We start from the raw sequence: 21,574 nt of genomic DNA on the forward strand, positions 1-21,574 counted from the left end.
AAGCTCATGAAGAGATTTCTAACGCTGCTGAAAAAATACTCAGGCACAGTTAAGCTATTTTAAAACTCATAGATAACTGAGCAGGGAAAAACAAGTTTCCTTCCTAAGAGACTTCACACACACACACACACACACACACACACACACACACACACACACACACACACACACACTGATTGTTTCAGGCTCATTATTTCTTCCTATTATTCAATGAAAAAATTACAACTTGTCACTTTGGGCTTTGTAAATATTAATTCATGTACTTTTATGTAGATCTGGCCTTAGACTGTTGATACCCTGACTGATGAAAATACAGAAACAACCCTGTGACTAAGATGTCGGAGAATTTGAACTTTAGCAGATAAAGGCCTTTGAAAATAATCTGCCACAGTAGCCATGGCTGGTTTCCCAGGCAACTGTCATTTCCTTTCCCTTTCTTCCTTGCCAGTGGTATCTGCCCTGCATCAGAGACTGGAAATCCCAAATAGTCATGAGGCAAACCTCCTCTGCAGCTAGGATATGAGCATATGACTCAGTTCTGGCCACTAGAACAGGAAGAGGAGGAGAAAAGATTCTGAGGGAGAACCTGAGAAAGATTTTTCCCCTTGGTTTAAAAGAGGGAGAGAGGCATGAGAACTTTTTTACCTGTCCCTCTCTTTCCTCTTTTTTTCATGGTTGGATGAGAATGTGATGTCTGGAGTTGCAGCAGACACTATGAAACCATGAGGTAACAAGTCCAAGGATGAAAGCCAACATGCTAGGAATAGCAGTGTAGAAAAATTGAAAAAGACCGAGCTTTTGGTAAAATTATTAAGCTACTGAAACAAGCTCTGGAACTGCTTATCTTGAGACTTTGTTATGGACAACAAGGTACCTATTATTTAAAAAGTCACTTTTATGCAGAATTCTGTTTCTTATTGCCAAAAGCATACTTCTAAATACACTCATTCTACTGAGCTATTAGGTACCGAAAAGAGCATCACATAGTTTGTTGGTGGCAGAACTAAAGTAAAAATAGAGGTTTTTAAGGCCCAGAAGTGTCTGATACACCACACATTAAAAAAAATCCTGATTTATTAATTTGAGTTTTAATAGATTTTAGGCAAAAAATATAAAAGAAATAGTTTTAACACTTTTGTTCTTGATTAGAAAAAAACTTTTTGATAATACTAAGCTAGCAAAGAAATGAATATATTACTACTTAATTAAATTAAGTACAAAGGTGCTTTAGGGATCATGAGAGATAATATGCATTGACATATATGTCGCCAGCCGCGGCGGGTCCTCAAAGTGCAGCAACAATCGATGAGAGGGGGTAGGGAACTGAACGCACCAAGGTATGGGATCAGAAGGGCACAAGCAACTGATGGTTACAAGGCAAGTTTAATAACAAAGCATAGCCATATATATACCCCTAAAGCAGGGACTTTGCTTAGTCACCATCTTAACGGCATCAGCTGATTGATTGGCTTCTCGGCTTAGTCACGCCTTATCGGCATCAGCTGGTTGATTGGCTTCTCGGCTTCTCCCTCAAAGGCACCAATTTCCCCTCCAGGGTTGCTTTTCCTAGCTTTAGGGAACAACCAGGGACTCCCAGTAACTGAGCAGGTCCCTGGAGCGATCTGGCCAAAGGCCATCTCCTTTTTTACGTTCATACCATAAAGTCCAGGATGCATACCAAGGAGAGTACAATCGGGCCCTGAGGCTTATGAGGGTCTTAAGGGCGCCTTCCTCAGAGGGCAATGCTCACCACACATATATACACTAATATGTATAAAATAGATAACTAATAAGAACATGCTGTATAAAAAATTTAAATTAAATTAAAAAAACAGAAAATATGTATAAAAGTATTTGCATAGCCTTTGCAGCTTTAATTGATTTTATATTTTTCTTCCACTTTTATTGAGCTATAACTAAAATATAGCACTGTATAAGTTTAAGGTGTACAGCATGATGATTTGACTTATATACATCATGAAGTGATTACCACAGTAAGTTTAGTCAACATCCATCATCTCATGTAGATACAAAATAAAAGAAAAATATTTTTTCCTGTAATGAGAACCCTTGGAATTTACTCTCTTAACAACTTTCATATATAACATACAGCAGTGTTCATTATGTTAATCATATTATGCACTACATCCCTGTACTTATTTACCTTATAACTGGAAATTTGTATCTTTTAATCACCTTCATTCAATTCCCCCTCCTTGCCCCCTCATCTCTGGTAACCACAAATCTGATCTCTTTTTCTATGAGCTTGTTTGTTTTCTTGTATGTTTTTGAAGTATAACTGACCTACACTATGTTATCTCCTGGTGCACAACATAGTGATTTGACATGTCTATACATTACAAATTGATCACCATAATGTCTACTTACCATCTGTCACCATGCAAAGTTAAAACATTATTATTGACTATATTCCCCATGCTGTACATTTCATCCTTGTTACTCATTTATTTTGTAACTAGAAGTTTGTACTACTTTCTCTCACCTAATTCACTCATCCTCCTGATCGCTTTTCCCTCTGCCAACCATCTGTTCTCTGTGTCTATGACCCTTTCTGTTTTGTTTTGTTTGTTCATGTGTTTTGTTTTTCAGACTCCACATGTAAGTGAAATCATACAGTATTTGTCTTTCTCTGTCTGACTTATTTTATTTAGCATAATACCTTCTAGCTCCAACAATGTTCAAAGTATTTTAAGTTTTTTCCTTCCTGCATTTGACTTATCAATATTCTAGTTTTCCATTTTGACAATTTCTTTTACATAAATTATTCTGTGGGTTTTTGTATGATTTCTAATGTTTATAATTTCAACTTTTCAGAAACCATGACTGTGATTCTAAATATATTCTGTTTCTTTTATTTTTTATTACTTTACAGTTTTGAAAATATGGTAAAGATGCTAATATTTTTCAAGTTTGTATACCTCTTCACTTTTATGTTTATTATATCTTCAAAGAAAATTACTCCACAAATCTTTTTTTCTAAATTCAGTTAATTAGAAAAAATATTTTAAATTATTATTATGATTATAAATTAAAATGATTAATTTTTAAAAATTTCCTAAATTAAGTTTCTTCTTAAAATAATATTTGCCTCAGACTCAACTAGATATTTTTTCTTCTATGTATTTATTACTAGAGATTCTTCCCTTAGTATTTGAATGCTAAAACCTACATTACTGGTATATTTTTTCATAGTGTCTATCAATACATAGAAATAAAGTTAGCTTTTATTTAATAATTGTAATGACATGTGCTTTTAGCTGCATATGTTCACTTAAAATAGCAATTTAGGAACAAATTTCACTTAGGATAACTTTTTGATTGGTCTTAACCAGGACTAATTTTTTCCCCATGGATATAAATTGTCATAAAGATTATCATGCTAAAATATGTTTATAACAATCAGTACTTAGAAGTTGTGAAATAGAATATAATAGGATAGCAATCAGAAATAATGGACTATACAATAGAAACCAAAGAGAACAATGGGTAAAAAATCAACTCTAGATGAGATCATTGTGAAATGTGCCTCATAATGAAAGCTCATTTCAATCAAAGAACTGTAAAAGACACTGAATTCTAATAGCATTATTTCTTATGGGTAATTATATTATATAAAGACAATCTTGCTTTAAAAATGTCATGAGTTCAGCCATTGATTCTCAACATACTGTCAAAAACATGATATTTCTGAACCTGAATTTTACTGAGGAAAGATTAACTTTTTGTCAATGTTACAAAACACTTAGCTAACTGCCCAAAGAGGAAGAAAGGTCTGATTCTTCATATCATCATTATCATTGTAGACAAAATAACAAGTTGACTATCTTACTTTTGTACTACCCTGATACTTCATTTTACAAATTCCTTGTAAATTATGCCTTTTAAATTCATTAAGCAAACAGTTCTTTCATTAATGTAACAAACATCTCTTGAGCACATATCAGATGGCTAGGCTAAGGGCTGGCACTGAGATGTGGTCACTTCCTTCAGGTTAACTCACAACTTAATGAAGTGGACATAAAAACCTACAATTAACAATAATAATGGATAATACGAAATTTTTATTATGTGTTTAACAGTAATTCAAGGATTTACACAACAAAACACAGTCCCTGCCCTGATGGAGCTTATATTCTATCAGAAAATTAAGAAACTAAGTAATTTTGAAATTAATGTGTTAATTTATTATGCCTGGGATTCATGCTACCCAAAAGATGTCGTGTTTTGAGAACTTGTAATTCAGGAACTGACCCAGAGATGGCTTCATATGAGATAATATCGAAATTAGGGGTTATGAAATGAAGAGTTCACCAGATGGAGAAGGCAGAAAGGGATTTGCAAGCAAGGAAAATGACATGAGCATCAGCATTCTCCTAGGTATTTAAGTATTCAACATGTTCGGGAAATAGAAAAGTATTTTCTCAATAAAATTCTCAGCAACATGAAGGGACTCAGAGGACTTCTTTGTTTCCTTAGCGTTAAAGTCCAAAGAAGACAAAGTTCTTTCTCAAAGCAGTTCACTCATGGAGAAGAATGGTTCAGAGACTTATTCCCCTGTCAGGTCACAGTGGGTTATGCTCCCAGGGCAAACTGGACCTTCACACTGCGAGCAGAGCTCACAGGTCTTGTGGATGGAGAACCATCAGTGCCAAAATAAGAAGATGGAGCCCAAGTCCCTTTAAGGAAAGGAAGGATTGATTGTCCCAATAAAACAATGGTAGAAAGAACTTGCCTCTTACTTCTCTGTTTCTTATTTTGATGAATGTTACCACTACCTCACTTGTAGTCTAAAACAGAAACTTGGAAGCTATTCTAGACTTGTTTTTTCTCTATCACCTCCCAAATTAGTCAATTACAAGCACCTGTTTATTCTACCTCTGTTATATGTCTTGAATATATGTTCTCTTTTCATCCTCTCTGCCGGACCCAAAGAAGGCTTCATATCAAATAATACTAGAATTAGGGTTTAAGAGATGAAGAATCCTTTAGCTCCTCTCACTTGTCAGTTTACTTACTTCTTGGTTTAAACTCTTTTACTTCTTGGAGTATGGTGACCCAGGCCTTGTAACAGCCTCTTTGCTAGTCTTCCTGCCTCCAGTTTCAGCTTCTTCCAATCCATACTTAACATTGTCACAAGAGTAATCCCCCAAATAATTTGGTCATGTCATTTCTGGGCTCAAAAATCAAATTATTTCAGGAAAAGGTCCAAATTCCTCAACATTGCATTCAAGGAAATTATAATTTGACACCAGTTTACCTACACATATTATAATCTACAGCCATTTATCGTGTCCTACATGAGCTAGGTTCTCTGATGGGAGCCATTCTCTGGTAGATTTATCTTTGGAGGTCATGAGACTAAATTTAGCTCTTTTAAATATATCTCAGAGGACTTCTCAGATTAAAAAATACAATTGAGAATAATTGAATTTTTATGAGGAGCAATTACTGGGGAAAATATTTGTTATGGTTTTGCCTCTTGAAAAGTATTAGGTTATCAAAAGAATATATTATCAAATAAACTGTTATAATTTTTATAGATCAAAAAAATACCAAAGGTTTTGGTTTGTATGCAACTACTATGAAGTCTCTCATGAGAAGCTGAGAAATAGAAAATAATATTTAAAAATCTATGTAAGGGATGTAATGTACAACATGATGACTATAGGTAACACTGCTGTATGATATATATGAAAGTTGTTGAGAGGAAATCCTAAGTGTTCTCTTCATAAGAAAACAAATTTCTTTTTCTTTTTTTACTTTTTATTTTTATTGCATCTAAATGAGATAGTTGCTAATTAAACTTATTGCAGTAATCACTTCACTATATATATATATATATATATAACCATTATGTTGTACACTTTAAACTTATACAGTGACGTACTTCAATTATACCTTGATAAAATTGGGAAAAAATGAAAAAAACTAACTGTGAGTCATAATGTATCCAAATAAAAGGAAATTTAAAAATTCTATGTAAAGAAGCTTTCCTAGAACATCAGTGAAGTAGTAGGTAGAGTCTGTCACTATCTCCTAATTTAAGAGCTATTAAAATAGACATGGATTCTGAGATTAACAATAAGGACCCAGAAGTAATGGAATCTCTATTATGGTGACTTCTAATTCCACATGATGTGTTCTTTTGAACTAATCAGCACCACTGGATCTTCTCTCTTCATATCAGTTCAGTCAACTGACTCATCAATAATATCACTTCTTAGTTAGAGCAGGGGTTTTCAGACTATGGCCTGCAGGCCAAATCTGGTCCACTGCTTGTTGTTATATAGTCTACAAATTAGGAATAGTTTTTATATTTTTAAATAGTTGAAAAAAATCAAAAGAATAATATTTCATGACATGAAAATGATATGAAATTCAAATTTTTCAGTGTTCATAAATAAAATTTTTTGGAACACAGCCATGCTTGTTTGTTTACATATTATCTTAGGCTGCTTTTGTGCTACAATGACTGAGTAGTTGTGATGGAGAACCTATGGCCTGCAAAACTTAAATATTTGTCATTTGGCTTATTGCTGGAAAAAGTTTGCTGATCCCTGATTTAAAGTGACACGTCTTATGGACTGAATGTTTGTGTCCCCTCAAAATTCATATGCTGAACTCCCAACCCTCAAGGCGATGGTATTTGGGGGTGGGCCCTTTGGGAGGTAAACAGATTTAGAGGAGGTCATAAGGGTGGAACCCCATCTCCCGCAATTGGATTAGTGTCCTTATAAGAAGAGGAAGAGAGACCAGAGCTCCCTCTGTCCCTGCCATGTGAGGATACAGCAAAAAGGCATAATCTTCTAGCCAGGAAAAGGGCCCTCTCTGGGGGACAGAATCAGCCAGCATCTTGATCTTAGGCCTCCAGCCTCCAGAACTATGAGAAATAATTTCCTGCTGTTTAAACCAGTCAGTCAAGGCAATCTGAGCTGACTAATACAATACCTAATATTTGGAAATTATAGGCTCGGTAGTTTTTTAATTGTCTGCCCAGCATCTGGCATTTTGGTCATTTCCACTTTAGGAATCTTGGTGGGAGGCAAAACTTACCTACTGAAAAGGGAAGAGCAGCCCTGACAGCTGACAGCTGGTAGCTAGCCTGGTTGCTAAAACCAAACCATGGTATTTCTCTGCTGATCATAAGCAATTTCACAAAATTATCCGTTGGGGACTCTTCAGACAATGATGGAATGAAGCAAAAACAAGTCAACTACAAAATCAGACCTGGATAGAGACAAAAGCAGACCTTGTGCTTCTATTACTATAAGGAATTACTACTTCTTCTCCAATGGCAACTCCAGCTACTCTCCATTCCCCTGGTCTCAAAGGTTAAAAAATGCCCAAATCTCCAATAACCAAATGCCCCACTTTCAGAGAATACCTGATCCAGAAAAATAACCACATTCTTAAACCTTCTCCAAAATCATCTAAAATCCCTCCTAACTCCCTCTTACTGAGGTGCTCCATGGTTTTCCATGGTATGCAGCCTCCTTTGCTGCAGCAATGAATAAACCTAATGTTGGTGAGTAAGTGTACTTGGTGGTTTTTGGCTGCTGGGGATCAACGTCCTTTTTAGAAGCCACATGCCTGGTTTTCAAGTCTCTCTGGCATCAGTGAATTGGGGCGAGGGGCTATACAAGTCAGACACATACGCCCTTCTCACCACAGAAGCTAACTGCGGAGAATTCATTCTGGCTTGAGCAGCAGCAGCGAGAGTAGCACATTGCAGGGTGATGGTGCAGTAACAGTGGTCAGTACCCAGTGCTTGCAGGGTGCCAGTGCAAACTGTGGCATTCAGCATTCAGTGGTGGCAATGATGGTATTACACCACACTGTTCTTTTAAAAATTGCTTTTGCCTTTTTTCTAAGTTTCACTTGTTGTCTTATAGCCCATTCTTTCATTTATCCAATGTCCTATCATTAAAGTCTCTTTCAACTTACATCATGCTGAGTTGGTTATCGTGTGGCTAGTTAAGAACCTGTTGATACTGGAACAACATTCTACATAGTATCCCCCTAAGCAACTTCAAGCATTTGATCACTGAAATATAACTCTCTAGTCACAGATGCTCTTCTAAGTTCCAGGTCTAATTTATGTAATTGTTTACTGAACAGTTTTGAATATACCATATGAACTTCCAATTTATCATGTTGGAAACAAAATTAGTCATCTTCCCAGACCTCCTCTCTTTCCTGCCTGTGAGTTGATACTACCTAAATCAAAAACCCATGACTAATTATTCACAAGTTCTATGGATTCTACTCTCTCTGAAATCTATTTCTTCTCATCTCTGTGGTCATTGTCATAGCTCTAGTGCAAAGTTTTGTTTCTCCCATGAATTACTTCCATGACCTCGATAACTGGTTACTGTGTCTCCCATTGTGCCCTGTATAACACACTCTCCACTTAGAAGCCACAGATATCTTTTAAAAATGCAAATTATATGATGATAAATAAAACTTCCTTTGCCAGAACAAAGTTGCTCTAGAATAAAATTTCACATGATCCTGGCATGTTCAGAAATGCTCTTGAGTTGCTACTTCCAGGATATGTTCAATTGGAATGTGTAATGATGTCTGTGTTTCTGTCCAATAGAGATCCTTTTTGGTCTCTATTGTAAGTAAGAAGTGACTCTGCTAAAGGGATTTTTAAAAACCTCTGCCAACCCTGTAGGACCAAAGTGTCACAGTGTAAGTTGATTGTATGATGCATTTATTTGTTCATTTAACAAATATTTATTAAGCATCTACTATGTATTAGGCCTTATTCTAAGATATAACACTGTAGATAAAAGTAAAACAGATAAAACCTCTTCCCTTGTAGAGGTAACATTTTAGTTGGAGAGATGTATGAGAAGGAAATAAACATAAATGTACAATATAGCATGTGGTGAAATGTGCTATGAATAAAATAAAGCAGGGTGAGAACGATTGAGAGCGTCTGGAGAACTTCTATTTCATATAAAGTGGTCAGAGAGAGCCACTGTTGAAAGTTAACATTTTATCCAAGTTCTGAAGGAAATGAAGAAATGTTATGACATAATGTAGTGTATATAAACACAGAAGACTATACTGTATAAAATCATGACTTACATAGTTAGACTGTCTGGGATTAAATATGAACTGTGTCACTTACAAGACCTTATAACCTTGGGCAAGATATTTAATATCCCTGTGCCTCAGTTTCTCCATAAAATGGGAACAATATGAGTATCTACATTGTTGGATGGTGCATCTTAAATAAGTTAGTAGATGTAAAGTGCTCAGAGCACATGGTAAACACTCAAAAATAGAAGTTATTATTATTTTGAAAAATATATGGTAAAACAGAGAATTGAGGTTAGGGGGAAAAACTTTTAATATCACACAATATAATCCATAATTTGTAGACAGTAGGGGAAGCAAAACCTTCAGTAGAAAACAAATAATGAAGACTCAGAGGCTAAACTTGGAGTAGGTACACAAGAAACCAGAAAGAAAAATTATGTATCATTCATCCAAGTATTCACTGAATACCTACTATGTACCAAGAACCATGCCAACCAATGGACATGGAGGTAAGAAACTTAGATATTACCTTCTTTTACAGAAATTTTATAATTTGACAAGAAAGAAATACAGTAAAATAGTAATTACAGTAAAAGGTGTAAATGTAATGGTATAGAATGTACAAGGAGGATATTATAGGCATATATAACTGGAATATTAATAAGAGCTATGAAATAAAAAGCATACATGGCAGATAACACATAGAAAATGATCTAGACTGAACCAAATGATTTCACTAGCCTCACTTTAACTGTTAATCAAAGTGTAAGATACCTATAGAAAAGTACATAGCAGAAGTGTAATGCTCACTGAATTTTCATATACTGAACTGGTTACCCATGTAATCAATATCAAGATGAAGAAACAAAATGTTTTCAGAGTCCAAAAGCAGTCTCCCTCATGCACCCTTTTAGTCACTAATTACCTCCCCAAAGATAACCACTATTATAATTTCCGATAAGATAGACTAGTTTTGCCACTTTATATTCTACATAAATGAAAACATATATATTCCTTGTGCCTGACTTCTTTCCTTAAACATTCATACAGAGACTTGTACGTGACTATTCAGAGCAGCCAACTTGTAACAGAGAAAAACTGGAAAAAAACTTCCAACTCAGATATCCATCAAGAGGGGAAAAGATAAAGAAATTGTGCTATATTTATACAATGGAATACTGTTCAGCAATAAAAATTGATAACCATTACAACATAGACAAATAAAATAATAATGCTCGTTGAAAAAAGCCAGACCCCCCAAAAAGGATAATATACTCTAAGATAACATTTACATAAAATTCTGGAAATTCAAACTAATCTGTAGTGATAGAATGCAGAATAGAATTTGCCTGGGTGGGGAGTGAGTAAGCAGTGCCATGAGGAAACTTTTTTGGGCGATGGATATATTCATTATCTTTACTGTGGTGATGCTTTCGGTGGTGTATATATGTTTCAAAACTTATCAAATTGCTACTTTCAATATGTGCAATTTATTAGATATCAATTATACTTCAATAAAGCTGTTGTTTTAAAAAGATTTGTATACTTTACTAACAAATGTTACCAAACTTTGCCGAATTCAATATGTATTCAAATCTCTAAAAAAAGATATCATCACATATCCTCAAAATTTCAGTCCAGTTTGAGTGGACTCTACCTTGCTGTGCCATAGTTATTAAGAAGAAGGCTTCTGAGTCAGGCTGCCAGGGTTAGAATCCTTCTACCTCACCTTACCAACTTTGTGACATTGGGTAAGTGATTTCTTTATGTTTCAGTGTCCTTACTTATAAAATAAGGATAGTACTAATACCTAGTTCAGAGAGTTAATGTGAGGGTTATTTGAGTTAATATATGTAAAGAATTTAGAACTCAATAAATATTAGCAATTATATGACCTATAAGAGTTAAATTCTAGTGCCTATACTAGGTAAAAATTAAATGGCCAGTATTCCTTGCAAAATTCACTGAATTAGGCTTATTTCTCTTTATTGATCTAACCATTATACTGGCATACAAAACACTACTCAAATAGGCTTTTCTCTACTTTTCAAACCCCATCTCTTTATATGCACAAGCCGATACATACAACACAAATGAATCTCCTAGTACTTTGCATAATTCATCAGTTTCCATTCATCTCTCTGCTTTTGCACATGATTTTCCTTGGCTAGAATATCTCTTCCACAGAACCAAAAACTCAGTGAAAGGACCCAATATATCTTTGAAATTCTCAACACATAGTACAGTGCTCATTTGTAAGTTTTCAATAAATGTTGGGCAAGTTTTCCTTGATTCTAATTTTCATCCTCTTATTGAGTTTTCCATCACTATGTTAAATGCATTTATTTCTTGTGCCCTAAGCTTGGTATTAAAGGAATATACTGCTTTGCTCTTCTGTTAGAATTACTAAATGACAAAACTAGGACAACAGTTTGTATATTGCCATCTCAATGTATCCATATTTACTGCTGTTTTTTAATCCTCTTTATTTCCAAGTCTTTTTCATTTTAACAATTTTAGATGCCCATATAAACCTATTGATCCAGAGAGAAGACTGATGAGAATTACATTCTTCTGCTTTTTCCTAAAATTTTTCCAGTTTCTATTTGTTTTCCTAAAGAGTAAAATGTATATCAATTATGTACACAGAAAAAAGTTTGATTTCAAGCATGATCAATTTTATATCAAAAAGTAAATTTAGAAATATCTTAAAGTAACAAATGCTTTGATATTAGAAGCTACATAATTTCTATATTTACTTATATCAAAAATACCAAAAGCACATTGTTCAGTGATTACTATAGAAACATCCTGAACTACTTAACTGTATTTTGTGGATAGAAAAAATTTATATTTCAAAGTTTTAACAGTTTTGGGGAAATCCTTTTGCAAAGCATCAACTTAAAATGAAAATTGCAATTCTAAACATTTGTCCTCAAGAAAAAATATAATATAGAATTAGTATACACCAATAAATAGCATAAGCTGACACAAAAATCAGTGCATTGTCTGTGGGACTAAGAATATTATTTAAATGGTGGCAAATAACATTAAAGTTCTTATTACCTGAATGGAAAATATCTTTTATACCTTCCTTACCAGGTTAATGTGCAGATCAAAAAATTACTATTGAAAGCTTTGAAAAATGTAGTACACGTTTGCTGTATGAGGTATTGGTACCTTTACAATCTTCTATGTTAGGAAATGCTAAAGAAGAAATCACTTTGATTTTAACAGGTTGGAAAGATAAAATTGATGGTTAAAGACACTCAGCCATAAATTAAAGGCAGGAACAAAACCTTACATTATCACAAATAAACTGACACTCATAACCTTATAAACTCATTGATCATCTCCTTAATTTATCATTATGAGGACTGAATGGTTAATCTGTGATTCCAGAACCCAAAACATACCCTGACATATTTTTTTAATGGAAAACACCTCAAAAGAATAAGCAATTCTTGTCATATGTGACAAATATCTATAATCTAGAAGAGGCATTAATAGAATTTGATTCCTAATCAAGTTCCATGGAGATAAATCAATCAAGAACAACATCAGCATAAATAATTTGAAGTTGCTAAAAATATCATTTAAGCAGGAATACAATCTGTACGTAAAACAGTGAAGTCAGTACATTATGGAGCACAGGAGAGAGAAATGGGTTTGAATCCAGGTTCTGCCACTTTCTACTCTGCTTAATTTCTGAGACTCAGTTTCCTCGTCAGTTAAAAAAAGTGAGAAGCCATACCTTACACTGTTATAAGGTTTAGTAAAATAAGGTTCATGGATAAAGAACCTAGTATATCCGCTAAATAAATATTTGTTCCCTTTCACTGTCAAGGAATTCAAGACCACTTATGGGCTAAAACAGTTTTGTCTAGATTACTGTTTTACTGGAGGGGAAGACAAAGACTGAGATGTAGTGCATATGACTTCATCTATCGTCAGTGTCAGCCACTCACAAGAGACTGAAAAAATGTGTACTGCACTGTGTTTAAGTACATCATTTGCTTTATTTATGAAATGTTGCTGTAACATTTATTTTCTCTTTTTTGAGGTTTTTTTTTTTTTTTTTTTTGCGGTATGCGGGCCTCTCACTGTTGTGGCCTCTCCCTTTGCGGAGCACAGGCTCCGGACGTGCAGGCTCAGCGGCCATGGCTCACGGGCACAGCCTCTCCGCAGCATGTGGGATCTTCCCGGACCGGGGCACGACCCCGTGTCCCCTGCATCGGCAGGCGGATTCTCAACCACTGCGCCACCAGGAAAGCCCTGTTTTTTGAGTTTTTAACTGCTGCCTTAAATGCCAACTCTTCCTTATTACTCATGTAGTCAAAAATTTTTAATAGCAGTCAGTTAGCCAGGACCACCTCAATCCACCTTTCAGCTTTTACTTGCACTGCTCATTTTAACTTATCCAACTGTCAGCAAAATCAGGCCATTCCGTAACTATGCCCTGTACGTTCTTATATCCTTCATTTCCTCTGCAAGTATACCGCTGCTTTCTTCCCAATAGTTGAAATATAACTTCCCCTTTAAATGTTCCCCTCAAATGTTCTCAAATATGTCCTCCTTACCTCTCACTGGAAGTAATCTTATTTTCTTTAAGTATTTGGGGGGATTACTTTTCTTCCTTTCTTTTCTTTCTTCTTCATTAGTTATGCATACTATTTGCAAGCCACCATTCTAGGTATTTTGGAGAATGAATAAAACAACATGCCTGTCCTCAAGAAATCTACAATTTAGAAAAATGTAAAAGGCAAGTACATAAATAAATAAGACAGAAAGATAGATGTATAGGCCTGATACATTGGAAGATTAAAGGATGGATAGTAAGAAACCAGTCAAGTAGGTGAAGAGAGAAGAGAAAGGGCAGGATCATTACCTTACTTAAAAGATATCTGCTAAATTTTAGAATGATGGACTAAAACTATATTTTAGTAATTCAAATAAAAGTGACACCTATACAAGTACTCAACAATATTCTAGTAGCCTGAGTAATTGAGACTTCTGGTTTTCTGCCAATAAATACACATAAATTATCAGTCTTTATCCAATTTATATTGATTGCTGTAGCAGAAGCAAATAATATAAAACTGACAACACCTAACATAACTTTGTTATGCTTTGTTTATGACTAAAAATTTGTAAAATAATCGTATTCTTTTGTGAAAAAATTTAGATCTGCCAGTTTTGCTCCAGGAAAAGTTGACATAGTTGGTAAAATTTGATATGAACAAAAAAATAGGGATGGGAGAGTATATGAAATTTTTTTTTTTTTTTTTTTTTTTTTTTTTTTGTGGTATGCGGGCCTCTCACTATTGTGGCCTCTCCCGTTGCGGAGCACAGGCGCCGGACGCACCGGCTCAGCGGCCATGGCTCACGGTCCCAGCCGCTCCGCGGCATGTGGGATCTTCCCGGACCGGGGCACGAACCCGTGTCCCCTGCATCGGCAGGCGGATTCTCAACCACTGCGCCACCAGGGAAGCCCTGAAATTCTTAACAAACTTGCAGGAACCTGTAATTTATGAGAAACATAGGGAGATGTATTCTATTTTCTAAGATGCTGCTAAGAGCTATAAAAGTTGACTTCTCTTCATGAGATGTCAATAAGATGTTGAAAGGCAATTCAATATGTTGCTCAAATGGTGGCCCAGGTTCCCAGGAGGGACATTTATCTTACAAGGAAGGAAGGGGTTCTGTTGTAATACTTGGTATCCTGGAGAATGGGTAAGCACCTATTGTGCTGCCTTCTTCTTAAGAGTTATTTTCTGTTTTAGTTATTATTGTATATTTAGTCAAATTCTGGTTTACTATGCATATTCCACTACCCATGAATGTATAATCAATAGAATATATTTCTAAAAGATAGCACAATAGATTACTGTTATTTCAATAATAACAGATGTACATAAACACATCTTATCCTTTTACCAGTTTATCTAGTTTAAAAATATATATAGAGAGAGGCTAAAAATTATGTAACTTTATGAAATGAACACATTTAATATTTTTGTTAAGTTGATATATGTGACTCCTCTTTGCATAAAAGATTAGAGTGCCATAAACATTGTGAAGGAATTTATAATCACTTCCACTTGTTAGAATACTACAGTGACATAGCATGAACAGTGGGCAAAAACGAAGCAAGTATCATATTCAGTGGTATTTGATTTAATTTTTTACTTTTGTAATCACTTCTGCTGATGCAATTTTAAATCATTCCAACCTGATAACAATTTTTTGTTACTTAATGTAATGTTAATGTCTTTTCCTTAAGAAAAGTTTCCTTTATCCTATATATACAAGGTCTCAATTGTAATATGTTACCATAAGACCAGGAATGCAACATGGTTTACTGCAGTTAGGTCACGCCACCAAAATAATTATCAAACAGAACTACTGCACTATGCTGCAGACTTTAACTGCAGCTCTGTAAGACTTTTAAAATTTAACAATGGAAAATCCAGTTCCTTACTTAGAACATGATAGAGGAAGAAGTATTTCTTAAATACTTTAAAGCTACTTTCATGCAGAATGTTTTAAGTAATCTTGAGAATGGCATTTGAAGGACATGATGAGAGCACATTATAAAACTATTCTAAAATAGCACAATTTGTTTTAAAGCAGAGTCAGAGATTTACTCTTGTGTTCTTAGAAGAGCAACATACCTTTCAATATACAGTTTCTAGAGACATATACAATATATTGTGAAAATGACAGAAGTCAATGAGTATATGACACACAGCTAAAAACTATGTTGTACAAACTCAATTAAGTAGTTTTATGAATTTTTACATAAGATCTTTATAAGTACTCATGGAAAAATCAGTGTTTACACAATTTTAACTAAAAAACAACATCCACTTTCAAATATATATGTACTTTTTACAAAGGTCTACGCATTTAGGGCCATTATTTTATAAATTCACAAAATTAAAATACATTAAGACAGAATGGAAATATTCAGAAAAGTACATTTCAACTCCATAGTGTAGATTTGGCAAAAAATGACAATTCGTAATTTCCTAAATAAGGAAATAAAATAGGAAAAAATGAAAAAAACAAAAAATAAAAATACTATTAAGGTCAGTGTATCTATCCTGCTCATATCTGGTTTATGCAAAGAATGTTCAAATTATATTTAATCAAGCAATAGTTCCAATAGAACTAGTAAATTCTTTGTATCTTGCCTTGTTCCAAAAAGGAGTGAAGATGGGGTGAAGAATGAATTTGTTGTACTGCACCAAGATGAAGATCTCTGGATGCTGAATTTCAAACTCTTCAAAATTGCAATATGAAATATATCCTACTTTTCTAAGTCAAATGTATAAAATGTTAAAAGCAAATGCACCCATTGTGTCAATTGCTATTTATTTTGCAAAGACATCATTACAGAGGCTCATTCTACATGCAAATTGAAATGTTATAAGTCATTGAACTGTATAGATAAAGCCAATGTGATTAATTAACAAATGTGTTTTATAGCTACAAAATAACTACTTCACATTAAATTACATAAAATGAAAGGATATATAAAACCAATCAATCACTGGCCTTTCATATTTTGACTGGGACCATCTGGGAATAATCTTTCACTTTGCAAAATAAGTTCACAATGGAGCATCATTAGGAGGTCCACACAGAAAACCTGGGCAACCCTATTCAGTCTCTGAAGTATATAACTGACTAGAGAAATTCTCTTATTTACTTCATTAGGATGTCTTTTAAAATGATGGTTTATTCTGATCTAGCCAAAAAAATTTATACAAAAATTATATGTGACAGCAGCTTTATATAAACTAAGAATGAAATAAACTGGACAAAGATATGAGTATTAATGTTTTTCTAAACTGATAAAATTTCATGTTAATTGAAAGTTACGGCAACTGAACACACCTGGAAAAAAAATCAGGTTGCTCTATATTAGTCAGAAATGTTATTGTTAAACTTTAACAAAGACCAAACATTTTGCATAACACTAGGCAGTAAGAAGGCAGCCCCCGTCAGCAGGTAGCACACCAAAAATGTTTGGTTTCATAATACAGTTTGGGAGAACTACCTCTACAAAGTCTATTCGTGCTGATGCTCCTGATGCAGCCATTTCTGGTGCCCGAAAGCTGCTGCCTCCACATCCTCTGTTGTAGGTGTCACTGTATAGTCTCAGGCGATTGGGCAAGGGGCACACTCTGGATCTTCAGATGCTAAGATGAGAAAAATCAATTTCAATGCCCAAAAGATGGAACTCCTAATGCAGAAGGTGACTAAAATAGTTACCAATTGGTCTACAGTACAGGGACGTGAAATGTTTGTTTGTTTTCATTTAATTCTATATAAATAGGTTATAAACAAGATTTTCATAAAGTGGTACAGTTCTAGGATTAGACAAGTACTAGATAGTATAGAAACAGAAAATCAGACTGAGTGGTATTTGACAAGATGATTAAAAACATGCATACTTCCTAAAAGAAGAAAGCAAAATATTCACATTAAAATCATTGCATAATAAACCAGTCTCATGAAAATAACTTAAACTTTTATTTCCAAAGTTATTTCTACTCATTTAAATTAACTCTACAATAACAAGCATTATTGATGTCTGCTGTTTAAGGCAGAACACAAATGAGCCCATTGGTATTTTACTCTGAGTTTGTGTCCCTTTTTCTCTCTGAAAATAACAAAATTTGGTTTATGAATGTCCTCTGTTAAATAAAATTTTCTTCTCAAATTTATCAGTTCCCATCATATGTAGAATAATTCAGCTTAATCTATAGTGTTTAACAAAAGCTCTTAGATGAGATAACAACACTGAAGAAATCAGTGAGTTACAGAAGGGAACATACTGTAAAAGAGTACATTTAATTATATTAAAACAATTTTGAGTGAAAGAATGTTTGGGGTTGTAAAAAATAATCATTCCTTCTATTTATATTTTACTAAATATTTAAAAAACAACTTTTGCCCAGTATCTTCATGTTTTAATAAAAACATGTGAAATTTGTATCTTGAAACATATTTTTAAAAAATAATTAATTTGATTTTTTAAATGATATATGCATATATGAGAACAAAATCATTTACAAAGTATTTACCATCTCTGGAAACACAGCAATAGCTCAAATTAATACACAATGAGTTTTGAATTAAATCAGTAAAATAACCATCTTTTTTATTTTAAAAATTGGCATTTTTATGACAGTCATTGCACCTGAATCCACTATATATGATATACTGTAAAGTGACAAATGATCACAAATTATAACGACAAACTCTTACTGAACATAATTTTTCATCAGGAGCCATCCTGAATCAATTAATCACGTTATTACTCTACCTTAATTTTTCTCTCCTTTATTTCCAGAAAAGCCACCAATCGCATATTTCAATTAATGACTTATACATATTTCACTTACAACTTTGATGTACATTTTATTCAAATTAATTAAATGCTACAATTTTACTAACATATGATTTTAAAATTGGATATGCTTAAATAGCAAAACAAAGCAAATTATGTTTTCTCAGATAAATGCAATTATGGTTATACATAATATTAAATGATGATTAGTTTATCTGCATTAGAAATTTCTCTTTGCTCCAATTAGACTTACATTTTCAATTAAAAAATAAAAACATAATCTTACATTACAATATTTTTGCATACAACTGAAATTAATGCACATTAATCTTAAAGCATTTTCATAGTAGAAAGAAAAAACTAGACTCTTCAAATCCATATGATTATTAATTACATTGGAACTTGGCAAATGTTCTAAAAGTTGAACAGTTCAATGCTTACATTAAGTAGATTAAAAATGCATATAGACTGAGCAAAAATTACCTATCTGCAAGTTTAACTGACAGGCAATACATACACAGATTATTTGTGAGGATATTTTGTCTCAGATTCTGTTAGAGTTTTAGTTTTATTTATGTATGTTTGGGTATAATATTAAATAGTTATTTAAAGAGGTGTTTATGGACAAATTGATATAGTTATTCCACATTATCTTAACTCTCCCAATATATGTTTATTAAGTTCACATTCTTAATTTAGTGATAGAAGGAAAATATCAGCATGTGCAAAGTGTTACAAAGAATGTTATATTTCATATTTCATATATACCAGTATATTTTATAAATTAGATGAGGATAATTCTACATAGCTTAAGTTCAAGCTCAAGTTGAATATAATTGTGCACTTTATTTTTCTTAGATAATTTGAACTATGCAACTGGATATCTGCCAAACTCAAAACAATGAAATCTTAGTGTTTTATTTCAGATCTTTCTGCCTTATCATTTGACCTTCCCATAGGGCATATAGATTATTCAAGAATGAATTTGTTTAACAGAATAGTAATATAGCAGTCAGTAATCTCATCCCACTATTGAACCATCCAAAATTCAACACCAGCTGAAAGCTTAAAGTGTTACAGCACACAATTTGGCTTTGAAGATAGTGAAGCTAGGGCACAAGTACAAATCATTTTCTTTAAACATCACAGTGATCAATAGATAAATCTTTATAATGGCAAGTGACATTTTATTCTTTAAATACATTGCATAAAATTTTCCAACCTATATGTCATTTGCAGTATGAGATTATTAAAACTCAATGAATTAAGAATGTGCTTTTATTACAAAATGCAGTCATCTAACAGAATAGTCTTTAGCTGACTAGTAAGAAAATTTAAAACATATATTATTTTATATATAAAAATTGAAATAATAAATACAATTGTGTCCAAGCTGAATCCGCTTATGAAATTCCTTTGTTTTAAAATATTCCATATAACATTTTGAAATATTTTGTTGATATGCTAAGGTATTTCAAAGGCACTTAATAAATAAATGTAAGAGTGTTTTATCTACAGCCTCCAAGTCACTACAGGATTGCATTAAGAGATAGAAAAGAGAGGGAGTGACAGATTCTGTTTGGAGAATTGAATAAATAATTCTAAGAGATAATCTGTGATCTAAGTCTTTATGTTCCAATAAAAGATTACCATACAGTGAAAAAGAGGGAAATCTAGGCACAGGGCATTACATGTATAAATTTATTAAAACTTTAAAGCAAATAACTTATTGGAAATGGTGAGATATTCTTTCCTGAAGAAGCTTAATATGGAGAGGATTGTTAAAAGATGAAGCAACTTGTCATGTGTCCTTACATACTTATTTTTATACTTCACTACATTTGTTCAACTGTAAAGAAGGTGTTTCAGGTGAAATTCTTACTTGTGCTCTTGATCCTGAACCCTAGTAACATTTTCTAGGACGCACCTGGCTTAAGTTTTCTTCTCTTTCTTCTTCAGCATTATCCTCTCCACTTCCCCCCCCCCTTGGGCTGCATGCAATCTACATCTCTGCTGCCTCCTCTTCCATGTACACCTTATGCCTCACTCATGTCAACATTTCTTGTTCATTGAACTAAAATTTATTGAGCATCTACTGTGTTCCAGGCAGTGTACTAAACAAAGGAGAGCAAGATGGGTTGGTCTCTGTCCTACTTTCTTCTCTTCTGAAAAGGGTAGTCTATTTTACTTCCTCACCATTCACTCACCAACCCACAGCTCTCTGGAATTCTAGTCCTTCCAAGTTAATAAAACTGCCTCATTTTTAGGGAGTTAGTATTACTAGTGGTTAATCATGCCAGTTTTGGTGACAGAAAGAAGTCTAGAGCTGACTTCCACTGATCTGCTGCTGTCTGTTGATCTTGAGATAGTACTTTGACTTTCCTGAGCCATTGCTTACTTAATCTGTAAAACAGACATAATTACTCTTCTCTCAGTCTTAACTGAAGCTCAAAATGAAATATAATTATATACTTTATAATGCTTCACCCAGTGTCTAGCACATAGAATTTCAAAGAATTGTCGTTAAGTAACCACATCCAAAAGTCCATCTAATTCCAAATCCAACTAACATTTCTCAGTTTTTGTCTTTAGGATCTCAAAGCTCTCTTTGACTATTGATTATTCCCTTCATCAAAGCTCTCTACTTCCTTAGATTTTATGATGAGGCACTCTTCTGCTTTACCTCACATTTTCATATCTCCTTCATGGGCTCATTCTCTGCCTCATCTGTAAATGTTGGTTTTCTGTTCTAAGTCCATTGCTCTCATCACTCAGATACACCGATCTGCTCCCACTGTCCCAAATAACATATGTACTAATGATGCCCAAATCTAGAATTCCATCCCAACAATCTGTATTTGAGCTTCAGATTCCTATATCTAACTCTATACTAGGTATAGAATTGAATCTTCCCAAATTGAATTCATTATTTTCCCTCTAACCTAGCTGCTCTCTCTGGAATTATTATGATTACATGTGTTTCACATTCATTGATTTATATACATTCACTGCTCTAAATGACATAATGATTTCTTGCCTACATTATTAAAACAGCCTGTTCATCCATCTTTTCTCCCTCAAATCCATATTCCACATGGTTAACAAAGGAAATTTAACCATATCACTCTGTTATGTACTGAA

General features: G+C 33.7%; 1 protein-coding gene across 5 annotated transcripts in view; it reads right to left on the reverse strand.

Moving 5' to 3' along the window:
- Window positions 1-21,574, reverse strand: part of LRRC7 (leucine rich repeat containing 7) — a 493,673-nt gene that overhangs the window by 185,917 nt on the left and 286,182 nt on the right. For 2 of the 5 annotated variants that reach the window (XM_059056301.2, XM_067005990.1), the window contains one exon: window positions 15,236-17,279. The exons of 2 other annotated variants lie outside the window; for them this stretch is intronic. In XM_059056301.2, the coding sequence (XP_058912284.1) occupies window positions 17,273-17,279 (7 nt within the window). In that variant the 3' untranslated portion in view covers window positions 15,236-17,272. Of the gene's footprint in view, window positions 1-15,235; window positions 17,280-21,574 lie in introns of those variants that run through there. One more of the 5 variants, XM_067005998.1, reaches the window with a different exon arrangement.

Source organism: Kogia breviceps, chromosome 1, assembly GCF_026419965.1.
Source record: "Kogia breviceps isolate mKogBre1 chromosome 1, mKogBre1 haplotype 1, whole genome shotgun sequence".
Lineage (NCBI taxonomy): Eukaryota > Metazoa > Chordata > Mammalia > Artiodactyla > Physeteridae > Kogia > Kogia breviceps.